The sequence below is a fragment of the Canis lupus genome, chromosome 9, assembly GCF_003254725.2.
Source record: "Canis lupus dingo isolate Sandy chromosome 9, ASM325472v2, whole genome shotgun sequence".
NCBI lineage: Eukaryota > Metazoa > Chordata > Mammalia > Carnivora > Canidae > Canis > Canis lupus.
The window spans coordinates 24,613,771-24,627,095 of record NC_064251.1 but is presented as its reverse complement, the minus strand read 5'-3'; the positions used below and the strand labels follow the sequence as shown (position 1 = coordinate 24,627,095).

At 47.7% G+C, this 13,325-nt stretch overlaps 1 protein-coding gene across 2 annotated transcripts in view; it reads right to left on the bottom strand.

Moving 5' to 3' along the window:
* The window catches only part of PIP4K2B (phosphatidylinositol-5-phosphate 4-kinase type 2 beta), a 28,082-nt gene extending 15,298 nt beyond the window's left edge, over positions 1 to 12,784 (bottom strand). The window contains exons 1-2 of one of the 2 annotated variants that reach the window (XM_025440850.3): positions 12,489 to 12,784; positions 2,067 to 2,164 (exon numbers count right to left, since the gene is read on the bottom strand). In XM_025440850.3, the coding sequence (XP_025296635.1) occupies positions 2,067 to 2,164; positions 12,489 to 12,647 (257 nt within the window). In that variant the 5' untranslated portion in view covers positions 12,648 to 12,784. Of the gene's footprint in view, positions 1 to 2,066; positions 2,165 to 10,722; positions 10,744 to 12,488 lie in introns of those variants that run through there. The other variant, XM_025440852.3, reaches the window with a different exon arrangement.
* Positions 12,785 to 13,325: the final 541 nt, after the last annotated feature.

The window sequence follows — 13,325 nt, the reverse complement described above, 5'->3', positions numbered from 1 at the left end:
AAATATATATTTAGCCTTCATTCCTGTTTTAGGCACAGAGCAACTAAGCCCTTGGAATTTCTGAAGTCATAAGAGCAATAAACATGTCTTTTTTTATTCATAACAAACCCCTTTCAACATTTCAACAAGCCCTGTTACATTCTAGTAATGCTTGTTTCTCAGACTTTCAACCACATCTGAGTTTATGTTAAAAAGGTGACTTTTGGAGGAGGGGGTGCTTGGGTGGCTCAGTCAGTTAAGCATCTGCCTCTTCATCTCAGCTCAGGTCTTCATCTCAGGTTGTGAGTTCAAGCCCTGCATTGGGCTCTACACTGGATGTGGAGCCAACTTCATTATTATTTTTTCTAAGATTTTATTTATTCATGAGAGACACAGAGAGAGAGAGAGAGAGGCAGAGACATAAGTAGAGAGAGAAGCAGGCTCCGTGTGGGACTGATGGAGGAACTCGATCCTGGTACTCCAGAATCACACCCTGGGCCGAAGGCAGGTGCTCAACCGCTGAGCCACCCGGGCATCCTATGGAGCCTATTTTAAAAAAAAGAGAGAGAGAAAAAAAAAAGTGATTTTTGGAGAGCCGCATGGTAACTTCTGGGAAGACTTGAGGGCTGGGTGCTGGTTGCCAGGGGAACCAGCCAGCAGGGAGGGGTAAAGGGCTGGGGGGTAGAGCCAATCGCCACACTTGCTAATGATTTTATCAATCACGCTTTGCAATGAAGGCAGGGCTCAGGAGCTCCAGGCTGGTCAACATGTCTAGGTATGGGGAGGGTGGTGTACCTAGAGAGGGTCCGGGAGGTCCATGCCCCTCCTCATACACGTTGCCCCATGCATCTCTTCCATCTGGTTGTTCCTAAGCTGTATCCTTTATAATAAACCCGTAATTGAGTAAATAAAATGTTTTACCACATTCTGTGAGCCGCTTTAGCAAACTCACTGAATCCAGGGGGTGAGAGTCATGGGAATGTGGGACCCACAGCAAGTTAGTCATTAACACAGGTGACAACCTAGACTTCTAACTGGGATCTGAAGGCAGGAGGGCAGTTTTGTGGGGCTGAACCTGAGGGACCTGATGCTAAGTTCAGGTAGATAGTATCAGAGCTGAACTGAATTGGCAGGACACCCTGCTGGTATCCTTCAGAATTGCTTGATTCCGAAAACCCAGTGAAGTGAAATGTGGTGGCAGTGTGAGAACAGAGCAGAAACAGGAGTCTTTCTTCTATACAGGTAGCCACTTAGCTCTGAAGACAGATGGCTTCTAGAATAAGATGTTGATATTACTATGGCAGACAGAGGACACTAAGGGATATTTTCAAACCAAGCTTCCCCTCTAGGCTAACAGTCTGGCAACAGTGGGGTGACAGAGCCCAGCTGGAGGGGTGCCAGGGACCGTGGGACAATGGAAAGTGGTGCCAGGATGCAAGCGCAGAAAGAAGGGTGTGGGCAGCAAGAGCTCCTCCAGATGACCCAAGATGGGCTGAAAAAGTACGGCCTCCCAAGGGCTTAGAGCAGGCCCCACCCTGCATTAGGTGAGATAGCTGCTCCAACCTGGAGATGCCCTTCAGACATCGTCCCAGAAGCCACAAGGAACAAAAGTGGGAGGAATTACTTTGGATGGCACCCCTGGGCACCATGCTCAGCCTGTGGCTCACACACCCATCGGGAGAGAGAAGAGCTTGGCTGTATCCTGGGCCAGGAAAATGTCTGGCAGCTTCTTGCCACAGACAAAGATCAAGATAGGGCCACTGTTGTCAGCCTCACAGTAGATACCACAGCTCGTGAGCAGCTCACTGCTACCTAATCTGGCCCCAGATGAATCACCCTGGCCCGGACCACATGCCCTGAGGGACCCTGGAGGTAGGCGGATACAGGAGATGACAGAATGACACAAACAGGAGAGGCACATAATGAATGCATTTTCCCAGCCAGTTTGTCAGCACTGAGATCCAGGTGTCGCTGTCACACCCTGCCAGGTGCTGGCTTGGCACTGCCATGTGCAAGTTTTCAGAAGTTCTCTGCCTTGAGGGAAAGGACTACCCACAAAACCTGAGCCCACTCAGGAGGCCACTTACTTATTGAAGAGATGATTGTCCACCTTGATCTTGCTGTATGCTTTGAAGTCATCCGGCATTAGCATGACAGGGACAGGGACATTGCTCAGCTCATTGATCTGCAAAGCAAGGGAAAACCAACGTTCTCAGCCAGGAGGCCACCTGCCTCAGAGACACAATATGCCACAACGTGAATGCCACCATCTTACCAAAAACATGTCCATGGATTCCCTCCTTGCCTTTATTTCTGCTCTTCTTTTCAAATAAGTTCCTAACCCATCTCCACCTATTGAAATTCTCCCCACCTGCTAAGTTCCAGCTCAAAAGGCACCTATTCCATGAAGCTTTCCATGATTCTCCAGACCATAAATGTTCTTCTTCATTCTGGAATTCCTGTGCTTGTATCCATCCTTTGGCCATAACACAGTCTCCCTCATATCATGGTTAATGCTTATAAACCTCGCAAGCTTGCTAGACTATAAGTGAGGCAAGATTGTATTACTGATCTTTTTAAGCAAAGGTCATCTAACTGATCTCTGGAGGTTCCTTCAGGGTTGGCCCGGTGATTTGCTTATGGCAGGTACAATATAAATATTTGTTAAATGTAGCAATAAGTGGATCAATGAATAAACATTACACAACCTATGTGGGTACTGAGGCCTTTTAACATCTTTATACAAATTGTGGGTCACTCAAGATGTCAGGATGGGGTAGGAAAAAAAGCTGGATGAGTTTGTGTGGGTATGTAACTCATCTCCAAAGTAAAGGATCAAATTTAAAGTGAGAAGAAGAGGTAGACATCTGGCCACTGGCTCACTCTTACTCTCCTGATTAAAACAGGGCCAGTTCCTAAAGCCATGTCCTGCATTATGCTGAACTGAAGGAGATGGGGTAGGATGCCTTGCACCCACTGCAAGCAAACCTTCCCATTGGCTTTCATCCCTCTTAAGGGAGCTGGAGGCTGACAGGGAGCTGGCTTCCCATTGGCACAGAGCTCAGAGAGTATACCCTGCCCTTCCCTGTCCCCAGCTTAGCCAATTAGTGGTCTAATTAGCCACAGATGTCCTCTCCCCTCACAGCAGAGTATTTGACATTTGACCCTCAACCCAGTTGCCACTAATGCATTCAGGATTTACAGAGGAAACCTTAGGTCTGCCTTAATGGATGGGGGGGAGGGGATGCACAGCCTTAGGTCTGCCAGAAACTTTCCTTGCAAATCCTATTATCTCAATGAGGCCCATGTGGCAGTGAGGGGATAACCAAGAGTCATTAGGAGCACAAATAGGGGAAACAGCATTTAATTTGCTGCCCCTTTCATGCTCCAAACCTTTTTTATTTAGAAATGTCAGAGGACGGAAGATGTTCAAATTAATGCAGTATCTGGGCTGGGGAACCCTACTTTTCTAGCAGTGGTGAAAAACCTAATTTGCTCCTGGGGAAATGAAGGAAGGCACAGGCATGTGTATATATGGGGAGGTGGCAGAAACTGGCAGTGGGGCAGAGACTCAATAAACTCCTGGCCCAAAGTGATGAGCACAGACACAAGAGTATATCCTGTATGAGTCTATTTACATGAAATTCTAGAACAGGCATCTACAGTGAGAGAAATCCAGTAAGAGGCTGCCTCGGTTGGCTAGGGGCAGCTGACTATAAAGGGACATAAGAGATTTGATTCTGGGGTGACAGAAGTGTTCTACGTATTGTTTGGGGTGATAATTACATGACCATATATACATCTATCGAAATTCATCAAACCAGACACTGAAAATTCTCAGCACCCAGGTCTATGGTACCTACCACACTGGCTTACCAGCCACATGAAAAAAAAAAAAACACACCAATTCCCATTCCAGGAGGTGCTCACGAGGGAACCTGACTGTGAAGTGTGTGCCTACAGAGGAAACCATTCCACTTCCTTGTTTTCCTGCCAACAGAAACAATTCATGGTAGCTGTCCCACTTCCTTTTTCCTGGCATGTATTGCTTGCTTGGCTTGGACAGTTGAAGAAGTTAAGAAGTTCATGGCTCTTGTGTAATCCCACCTTTTCTATTTTCTAGTTCATCTTCCACACTGGCTCAAAGAGCATGATTTTATACAGAATGTTCTAGAATGTACTACTCATTGATTCTGGGTTAGTCTAAAATCTAGATTTGGTGTGAAGGCCAGGGCTTGATGCGAGAACTAGAAAAGACTGAAGCCCTTTCCTGAGAGCCAGCCACGGTGGATTTTTCTAACGGCAGCTATTCAAGAATGCTCTATTCGTTAATTCTCTGTAACTTTTGATTCCACCTACTTCAGAAGGTCGTAAATTAGTCAGTTTTTAGTTCTCCCTTCATCTCAATTCTTGACTACACAACCCAATGGCAGGAGATTTCTGAGATAATTTTTGGTGAACAATCCATATATATGAACTAGGTAGGCCCACCCTTCATTTCCACTGGGCCCATGCAGATGATTCACTCTAGGGATTAGCTGTACTATTTTTTAGTTGTGCTAAATTCTACCACCCCAGAGAGTTCTAGCCAATTTCAATTGAACAAGCACTTAATAAGATACCTACTACATGCTTCACTTCATGTCAGGGAGGAGGGGGCACACTGCACACTGTGCACACAAAAAGGAGGCGGCTTATTCTCTTATCTGGGAGATGAGACAGACTCATGGCACAGAGAAACTAAAAATCAAGTAGTATACAATGAGTGCGAACACGGGGAAATGACAGCAAGAACAGCTGAGGGTGAGGTTAATATGGTCACAAAGACTCCTGGCCCTCACACATCAGGCTAGAAACTGAGCACCTAATGCCTCTCCTGGTTTTGCCAAGAGCACCTGACACTGGAAGACTACAAGATCATGTTATACCCCCACTGAAGATCTTCCATGGCTCCTCATCAATCCCAGGGTAAAGTTTCACCTTCTTAGCCTGGCACTTAAGGCCTTTCCTGACCTGGCTCAGACTCTGATCTGACAAACTCCTTTTCAGTTAACTTCTACAAATGTATTGAGGGCCTTACTATATATGCCAGGACTGTGCCAGAGCTGGGGATACAACAATGAGAAGGTGGGCTTTGTCCAGCTGGGAAAACAGACAACAAAGAATACAATGTGATGAGTGCTGCAGAGTTATGAATAAAGGGAGGGGGGAAAAACAGGTGAAGAAATCGGTGCTGCCTGGGGATAGACTCCCAAGAGCTGTTTGCTAGAGGAAGCTGTAGAGAAATAAATACATGTGAGAAAGGCCTAGGACAGTAGTTCTCAAAAAAAAAAAAAAAAGAGAGAGAGAGAGAGAGGGAGAGGATAGGGTAGGGGGTAGGGGTAAGGGAATCCCCAGGTAGTGGAAAGAGTCAGACCCAAGACTCAAGAGCTTAAGTACGGTGTGTGGCGGTAGACTGGCAGGTGGCAGGGTAGGATAGAAGTTCTAAGGAGTGCATGGAAAGAACATAGGAAGATAGGGGAATGGCCTAGCCTATGATTAATATTAATAAATAACAGCTGCTTCTTTTTAATGAATACCTAGAAGTGGTTGGGGCTTTATGTTATATATTATATATCATAGGCAATGTTATATATTATATATCATAGGTATCACATAGATATCACATATTCTGTGCTATTATTTCTATTTTTTTAAAGATTTATTTATTTATTTTTATTTATGATAGACACAGAGAGAGAGAGAGGGGGCAGAGACACAGGCAGAGGGAGAAGCAGGCTCCACGCAGGAAGCCCAATATGGGACTCGATCCCGGGACTCCAGGATCACGCCCTGGGCTGAAGGTGGCGCTAAACTGCTGAACCACCTGGGCTGCCCTGTGCTATTATTTCTAATACTTAATTGCCACACTAATTGTTATTAATCTGATTTTGCAAAAGAAGTTCAAGAAACCTTCCTCAAGGTCACACAGACAGGATGTGCAGAGTCAGGATTTGCTCCCAGGTCTGTCTGGTGCCCACACCTTGGCTCTGTATACAGTGCTGTGTGAGCCTTCTTCTGGATAGCTAACTTGACTGAGGCAGTGTTCCCCATTCCTTGCTTCTCTCCTAATAATCTGCAAGGAAAGTGTTTCTGCTCATCTTACAGAAAAGTAAAATGAAGCTCCAAAGCTCTTAGTAAGGGGCAGAGCTTGGATTTAAACTTAGATTTGTCCACTATAAAAATCTAGACTTGACTATGCAGGAAATGGGAAGTATTCTTGGGTTCAAGTCTGGGAATTCACATGATAAAACGGGTGATACAGAAAGGTATCCTGGAATCAAAATCAAGCAGGGATTGGAAAAGGTAAAAATAAGCAGTAAGGCCATTTATAGGGCCACTTTAGTAGTTCAGGTGATAGACTATGGCAGCAAGAAGAGAAGAAAGGATAAAGCTAATAGAATCATCCAAGATCTGGCTAAATGACACTTCCTCTATGAGAGCTACCCTGTCTTCCCCAGGTTGAATTAGATGCTCACTCCTCTGTGCATCTTTATATCCCAAATGGCACATTCATTTTGGGCAATGTTTGCTTACATGTTTGATTCTTCCACAAGGCTGTGAAGCCCTAGAAGGAAGAAAATATGGTATCCATGTTTATGCACAACAACTGGCACAGAGTAGCTGCACAATACATGCTGGCTAGGGGGATGGATGGCTAGAAAAAGGGGACTGAAGTATGGCTAACTCCAGGATAAAGAGAAAAGAGACAGCAAAGCTGTTGTGACCATACCAAAGACTCGGTCTGGAGGGTGGGAATGAAGGTTAAAGTTGGCTATGGAGTCTATGGCCAGACTGTAAAGAGTCTTTTTTTTTTTTTTAAAGATGTGTTTATTTATTTATTCATGAGAGACACAGAAAGAGAAAGAGAGAGAGGCAGAGACACAGGCAGAGGAAGAAGCAGGCTCCATGCAGGGAGCCTGATGCAGGACTCCATCCCAGGACTCGATCCCGGGACTCCAGGATCACACCCTGAGCCAAAGGCAGCCTCTCAACCGCTGAGTCACCCAGGCGTCCCTATAAAGAATCTTAAATAGCAGAGAGAGAAGAGTAAACTTTATGTAGTAGACAAAGGAAAGTAACTAAAAGTTCTGAAGCATGAAAGGTCATGACTTCTTGAATGTTTCAGGAAGATGTGTCTGTCCTCTATTATCTAGCATAATCCTGGGCCGACCCCTCTCACCTTCAGCATAAGCACACTTGTGGAATGCATATTCATTCAAGTATCATGCTAAGTACAACATATTAGGATGGTAAATCTGCTGTATCTCACAACATGTAAGTGATTTTTGGATTATCCACATGATTAACTCCAGGAGCCATCAGCATAAATAATAAGGAGGCTAAACGAGTTGAGTAAGAAATTCAGGAGCAGACAATTCACTCTACACTGATCCTACTGAGATGAAAATTCAGTCACTAGTTCCAGTCTGTTGAACTTCTGAGTCCAGAAGCCTCTACTTCCCTATGTGACCTTCATAGGAATTGTTACGCAGGAGGGGTGGGCAGGGCATGCAGGTTTCCTGACTTGTCCTGTGATTTTGTGGGGGGCTCAGCAATAAGCTGGCTACAGCAGACAATCATGTTCACCTGCCACCATCAGAAAATATGATATATTGAAAAACCCTAAGACCAAGGAAGTCCAGGCAACACCTCAAGCTAGAGAGGGAAGTGGGCAAGAACAGAGCCACAGGTGCCAACAAATTCACTCCTAGGTTTATTCCTCCTTTTTCACACCCTGGTTTTTCTTCTCTTCCTGTTCTCCATGAGGTGGAAAGGTCTGGTGAAGGGCAAATTTGTCCAAAGGTCTCACAAGAGCAGGAATATTTACCAAAGATTTTCAAAGTAGCAGAGCAAGAGAAAAAGGCTGGTAAAAGAAGTTCTAGGTCTGCATTAAGCAAAGAAAATGCATGGACAGAATGGGGGTGGAGTGTGGGAGAGAATGGAGACTTAAGAATGAATCTGTTCCTTACACCACAAGCAGAAATTAATTCAAAATGGATTACAGAGACTGAGACGCCTGAGTGGCTCAGCGGTTGAGCGTCAGCCTTCAGCTCAGGGCCTGATCCCAGGATCCAGGATCGAGTCGCACATCAGGCTCCTTGTGAGGAGTCTGTTTCTCTGACTCTGCCTGTGTCTCTGTCTCTCTCTCTGTATCTCTCATGAATAAATAAATAAAAAAATTTTTTAAAAATGGATTACAGACCTAAATGTAAGAGCTAAAACTATGAGAGTTTTTCTTAGAATATTGGAGTAAATTTTCATGACCTTGGGTGAGGGAAAGCCTTCTTAGATATGCACCAAAAGTGCAAGCAAAGAAAATACATAAATGGACTTTATCAAAATTAAAAAACCTGAGCTTCAAAAGGTACCATCAAGAAAGTATAAAAGAAAAAAAAAAAGAAAAAAAGAAAGTATAAAAGATAATCCAAAGAACAGGAGAAGATACTTGCAAATCATATATCTAATAAGGGACTTGTACCTAAACTATACAAAGAACTCTTATAACTCTAGGGGCACCTGGGTGGCTCAGTCAGTTAAGCTTCTGCTTTCTCATGATCTCAGGGTCCTGGGATCAAGCCCCACATCTGGCTCCCTGCTCAGCATTTCCTTCTCCCTCTGCCCTTCACTGCCTCCCCCCACCCCAACTAGTGCTGGAGTTCTATAAAAACAAACAAACAAACAAAAAACCCTCTTAATAACTCAACAATGAAAAGATAACCCAATTTAAAACTGGGCAAAAATGTTTTTTAAAAATGGACAAAGGAGGGCAGCCTGGGTGGCTCAGTGGTTTAGCGCCGCCTTTAGCCCAGGGGCTGATCCTGGAGACATGGGATCCAGTCCCTCACTGGGCTCCCTGCATGGGGCCTGCTTCTCCCTCTGCCTGTGTCTCTGCCTCTCTCTGTGTGTCTCTCATGAATAAATAAATAAAATCTTTTTTTTTTTTTTTTAAATATTTTATTTATTTATTTAGGATAGTCACAGAGAGAGAGAGAGAGAGAGGCAGAGACACAGGCAGAGGGAGAAGCAGGCTCCATGCACCGGGAGCCTGACGTGGGATTCGATCCTGGGTCTCCAGGATCGCGCCCTGGGCCAAAGGCAGGCGCCAAACCGCTGCGCCACCCAGGGATCCCAAATAAATAAAATCTTAAAAAAAAAAATGGACAAAGGATCTTAACAGACGTTTCTCTGAGGAAAATATACAAATGGCCAATAAGCACATGAAAAGATACTCAACACCATTAGTTATCAAGGAAATATAAATCATAATTACAATGAGGTAACGCTTCGCACCCACCAATGTGGCTATAATAAAAAAGATGATTACAAGTGTTGCGGATGTGCAGAGAAGTGCAAGGATGAGAACCTGGACCCACACACACACACACTCTGCTAGTGGAAATGTACAATGATGCAGTCACTTTAAAGAACAGTCTAGCAGGTTCCAATATAGTTGAATACAGTTACCACCAATTGCTCCTATTCCTTGTGACCATCTGAGTGACGTTTCATGAATACCTGGTTTCTAAAACCAGCAGGTTATCAAGGCAGGTCTGCCTCCTCTTGCAGGTCTCCATGACCCTCTGGTCTCCATGCCCCTCTCCAGGGAAATCTCTTCTCTAATTCCAGAGCCTCTACACTGTATTTCATCCACTAAAACACTAGTGTTCTCTCTTTACTAGTTCTTCCCTGACAGAGCTAAAGTCTTCTTCTTTTTTTAAGTTTTATTTAAGTAAACTCTACACCCAACATGGGGCAAAAACTTGCGACCAAGAGCCATGTGCTCCACTGACTAAGCCAGCCAGGCACCCTAGATCCTGTTTCCTATACTCTCTCTCCACAAAGTCCACGGGCTGCAACTCTTGTCCAAGAGAGGAGCTCCTGTGACAACACCAAGCTCAAAAACCTCTCTTTTTCCACCTGGAAGTAAATCAACCACATCAGGAAAGAGTGACTTTTGCTCTCGATAAAGATATATATCCATCCTTCATATCTCATTCACCATCGGCCATAGACTATCATGCCCTAAATACCTAAAAGGGGGAGGAACTAAAGAATCAAAGAAATGTGACATCTGAAACCTCAGATTGCAAAAAGTGGCAAAAGTGGGCTTCTGAAGGAAGGTAACTTCTCAGAAAGGCTAGCAATCCACCAAGAACTATGTGGTCTTGACTCCCTGGAGAACCACAAGATTTTATACCACTCTTCTTCTGGGGAGATGCCTCCATTTCCCAGATGGAAATCCTAGAGTTCTAGACCTTACCTCAGGTCCAGAAACACTAAATGCTAGGGACCAGGTGGCCTGCACAACTTGCCCTGTCCAGGGAGCTGCGTCAGTGCCTTTCCCCTGAGGCGCCCACTCATTATGCCCAGAACCTTGGGTCTTGCTTAAAGTCAATGCCTTTCCAGCTAGCCCTCCAACTTTCCTTCAAGTTGGCAAAGAAAGAGGGTGACTTTCTAGTCCAAGAAAGTAAGACTCACAGATGCCTATCCATCTACCATTCAGAGGCCCCCATCTAGGCAGACTCACTGCTTGCGTATCAGAACACCCAACATCACACACACTCCCATGAGCTGGCATGCACAGGCACACACACCTGAGCGTACATTTTGAGTTCCCTAACAAGACCATAATCCCCACCTATCCCGGCACTGGGCTGAGAAACAGAATAAGGACCAGAAGGCACAAAAAGCGAGACCTACCATTCAAGCACTACTGCTGAATAACAGTCCGTGGTGCCGGACAATGAGCTGCATCTTTTGCTGTGGCCATGGGTGAGCTAATTCTCCACCTGGGGTCTCCATTTCTTCGTGTATAAAATAAGGGACCCAAGGTAGGTAGGTGTACTATTCCAATGTAGGAGCTGTTAAGAGCCTCCACCAGTTCTTATACAGACAGGATGCTTTCTAGTGAGAAACAGGCTGTAGAACAAAATCAAGGATTGACTTCCAGGCAGGGACACAAGGTCCACATTTTGATGACCCAGTTTCCCTTGCAATGTTGTCAGACGACCCCTGAAGCAGCAGAAAGCAGGAGAAACAAAGTCTGCTGGACTACTGGCCCAAAACAGCTTCTAGGGGTCTGGACATTAAACCAGTACTACTCCCTACTCTGGCCAGGACTCTCACCAGAGTGAGGTTACTGAAAACAAGTAACCTGCCCAAGACCAAAACACCAATAGCGACCTCACCCGCATACATATGCACTTTTCTGTATTAGATGCAAAGATCTAAAACTCTGGCTCAGACTAAGGTTCATCCGCCTCCAGCCAAAGGCTCCTCTACCAAAGCAAAGCAAAAAGTCTCGCTGGCCTCAGGTCCCTCTGTCAGCATTTGATCTTGTGGGCAATTTCAAGTGCTCTGAAAAGTCAGGGTGCCTAAAGAACTGAAATTAACAGGAAACCCAAGCTATTAGCTCCATCTTCCTCATTCCAAACCTATAGTTGGTGAAGTTAGGTGTTTCAGGTCCTTTTATTTCCTCTGCTCATTCCTGGCGTTGGGACTCACAGTGCAAATGGTCAGAAGGCAAGGAGCGAGTGGTTGGAAAAGAAAAAAGACCCTTAACAAACAGGGCACAAACAAAGTCCTCGAAGCTCAAGCGCTAATGCTGGGCTCGAACTTCCTAATGGGACATTCTCAAGCACCCTAAGGGTCCAGGGATCACCCTCTCATCCTAACTTCTGCCCATTACCACAGCTTTCATGATCATACAACAGAAGGCTCAATAAAAGAGAAGTCAACGTCTTTGACATGAATACGACAGGAGAATGCAGGAAGCCACATTATTTCTACTGCGGATAGTCTTCCTTATAATCAGGCCTCACCTTCTCTCAAATGGTTACATTCTCTCTTCTCCCTAACCTAGGAAGACCCCGGTAAAGAGTCGGTGGTTCAAGGAAGCCTGTGTTTCTCCAGTTAATATATCTTGTTCAAGAAGAAAAAAAGGAAACCCAGGGAGGATTTCTACAGTCAGGGGTAAGGTCTGGAGGATGGGAAACTTTAAGCAGCCGCACCAACCAAATAACCAGAAACAGAGGAACATTCAGGCAGGCCGATGCCACCTGCCCTGTCAACTGGACAGTGAGCTGGCCGCCAGTTAAAGAACAAGGGGGTAAAACACATGCAACACACAGGGTGAGCGGATGAAAGCGGCTCCGCCGCACCCAGGCCTTCCCCCTGCGCTCCAGGGACTGCCCGTAGCGAGCAAGCCAGACGCAGGAAGCTGGAGCTGCTGGAAGGAAGGGAGGGGGCGACGGCATACCACCGTCGGAGACACCAGGCCTCGCGTGGCGCGCGGGGAGTGCACACCCGGCCGGGACGGTGTGCAAGGGCGGGGTGGGCGTGCAAGCGGCTGGGCGAGGGGCTGCGGGCGTCCCCGTCAGGGCCCGCGGGGCGACGGCCGGGCCTGCGGGGGGCGTGGGAGCGCGCGGGGCCGCGCTCGGAGGGGCGCGCGCGGGGGAGCTGGTTACCGTGTGGTTCACCCCCCACATCAGGACGCTGAGGATCGGCTCGCTGGCCCGGAATAGCTTCACTTTCTGGCACACGAAATGCTTCTTCTTGGTCTTGGTCTTGCTGGCGCTGAGCGGCGCCACCGCCACCGCCGTGGTGCTGGTGCAGTTGGACGACATGCCCGGGGCGGCGGCGGCGGCGGCGGCGGCGGTGGCGGCGAAAGGGGGGGCGGCCGAGACGGCGCACAAGCCAGCGGCCCCAGGCCTCCCCGGGACCGATCCCCACCCCCGCTCCCTCACCGCGCCATGGTCGCGCCCGTCCCGTTACCTCCCCACCCCGCCCCGGTGGTTTCGTCCGCCCCGCGCCCCGCCCCCACGCCCCGCCCCGCCCCGCCCCCGGGCGCTGCCGCCACCGCCCCGCCGTCACTAGGCTCGCTTCTCCCCGCCCGAGTGGTAGCGCCCGCCCCGGGGAGGCAGCGGCCGCCCCGCCCGGCCCTCCTCCCCGGGCCTGACAGAAACCAGGCTGGCCTGGAGACGCCTCAGAGCCCCGCACCGCAACGGGGAGGGGAGAAGGGCTGGGGCTAGGGTCGCTGTCTACCGCGGGAGAGTCCCCCTGTCCGGGTTCCCCTCCCCGCCCGCCAAAGCCCAGGCTTGGCTCTTTCCCTCAACCTGACGTGCCAAGATGGCGGCGGCGCCACAGCTCCGTAGGGGAGGAGGGGCGGGAATGCGAGGAGGGTGGGACGTACCATCCCACCCCGGGGGAGAGAGGCGGAACACAGCAGGGGGAAAAGGAAGTCCAGCCGGGAGAGCCAAGGAACGCCCCCTCGCTCCACCCGTGCGTGGATCTTCCCACTCCCC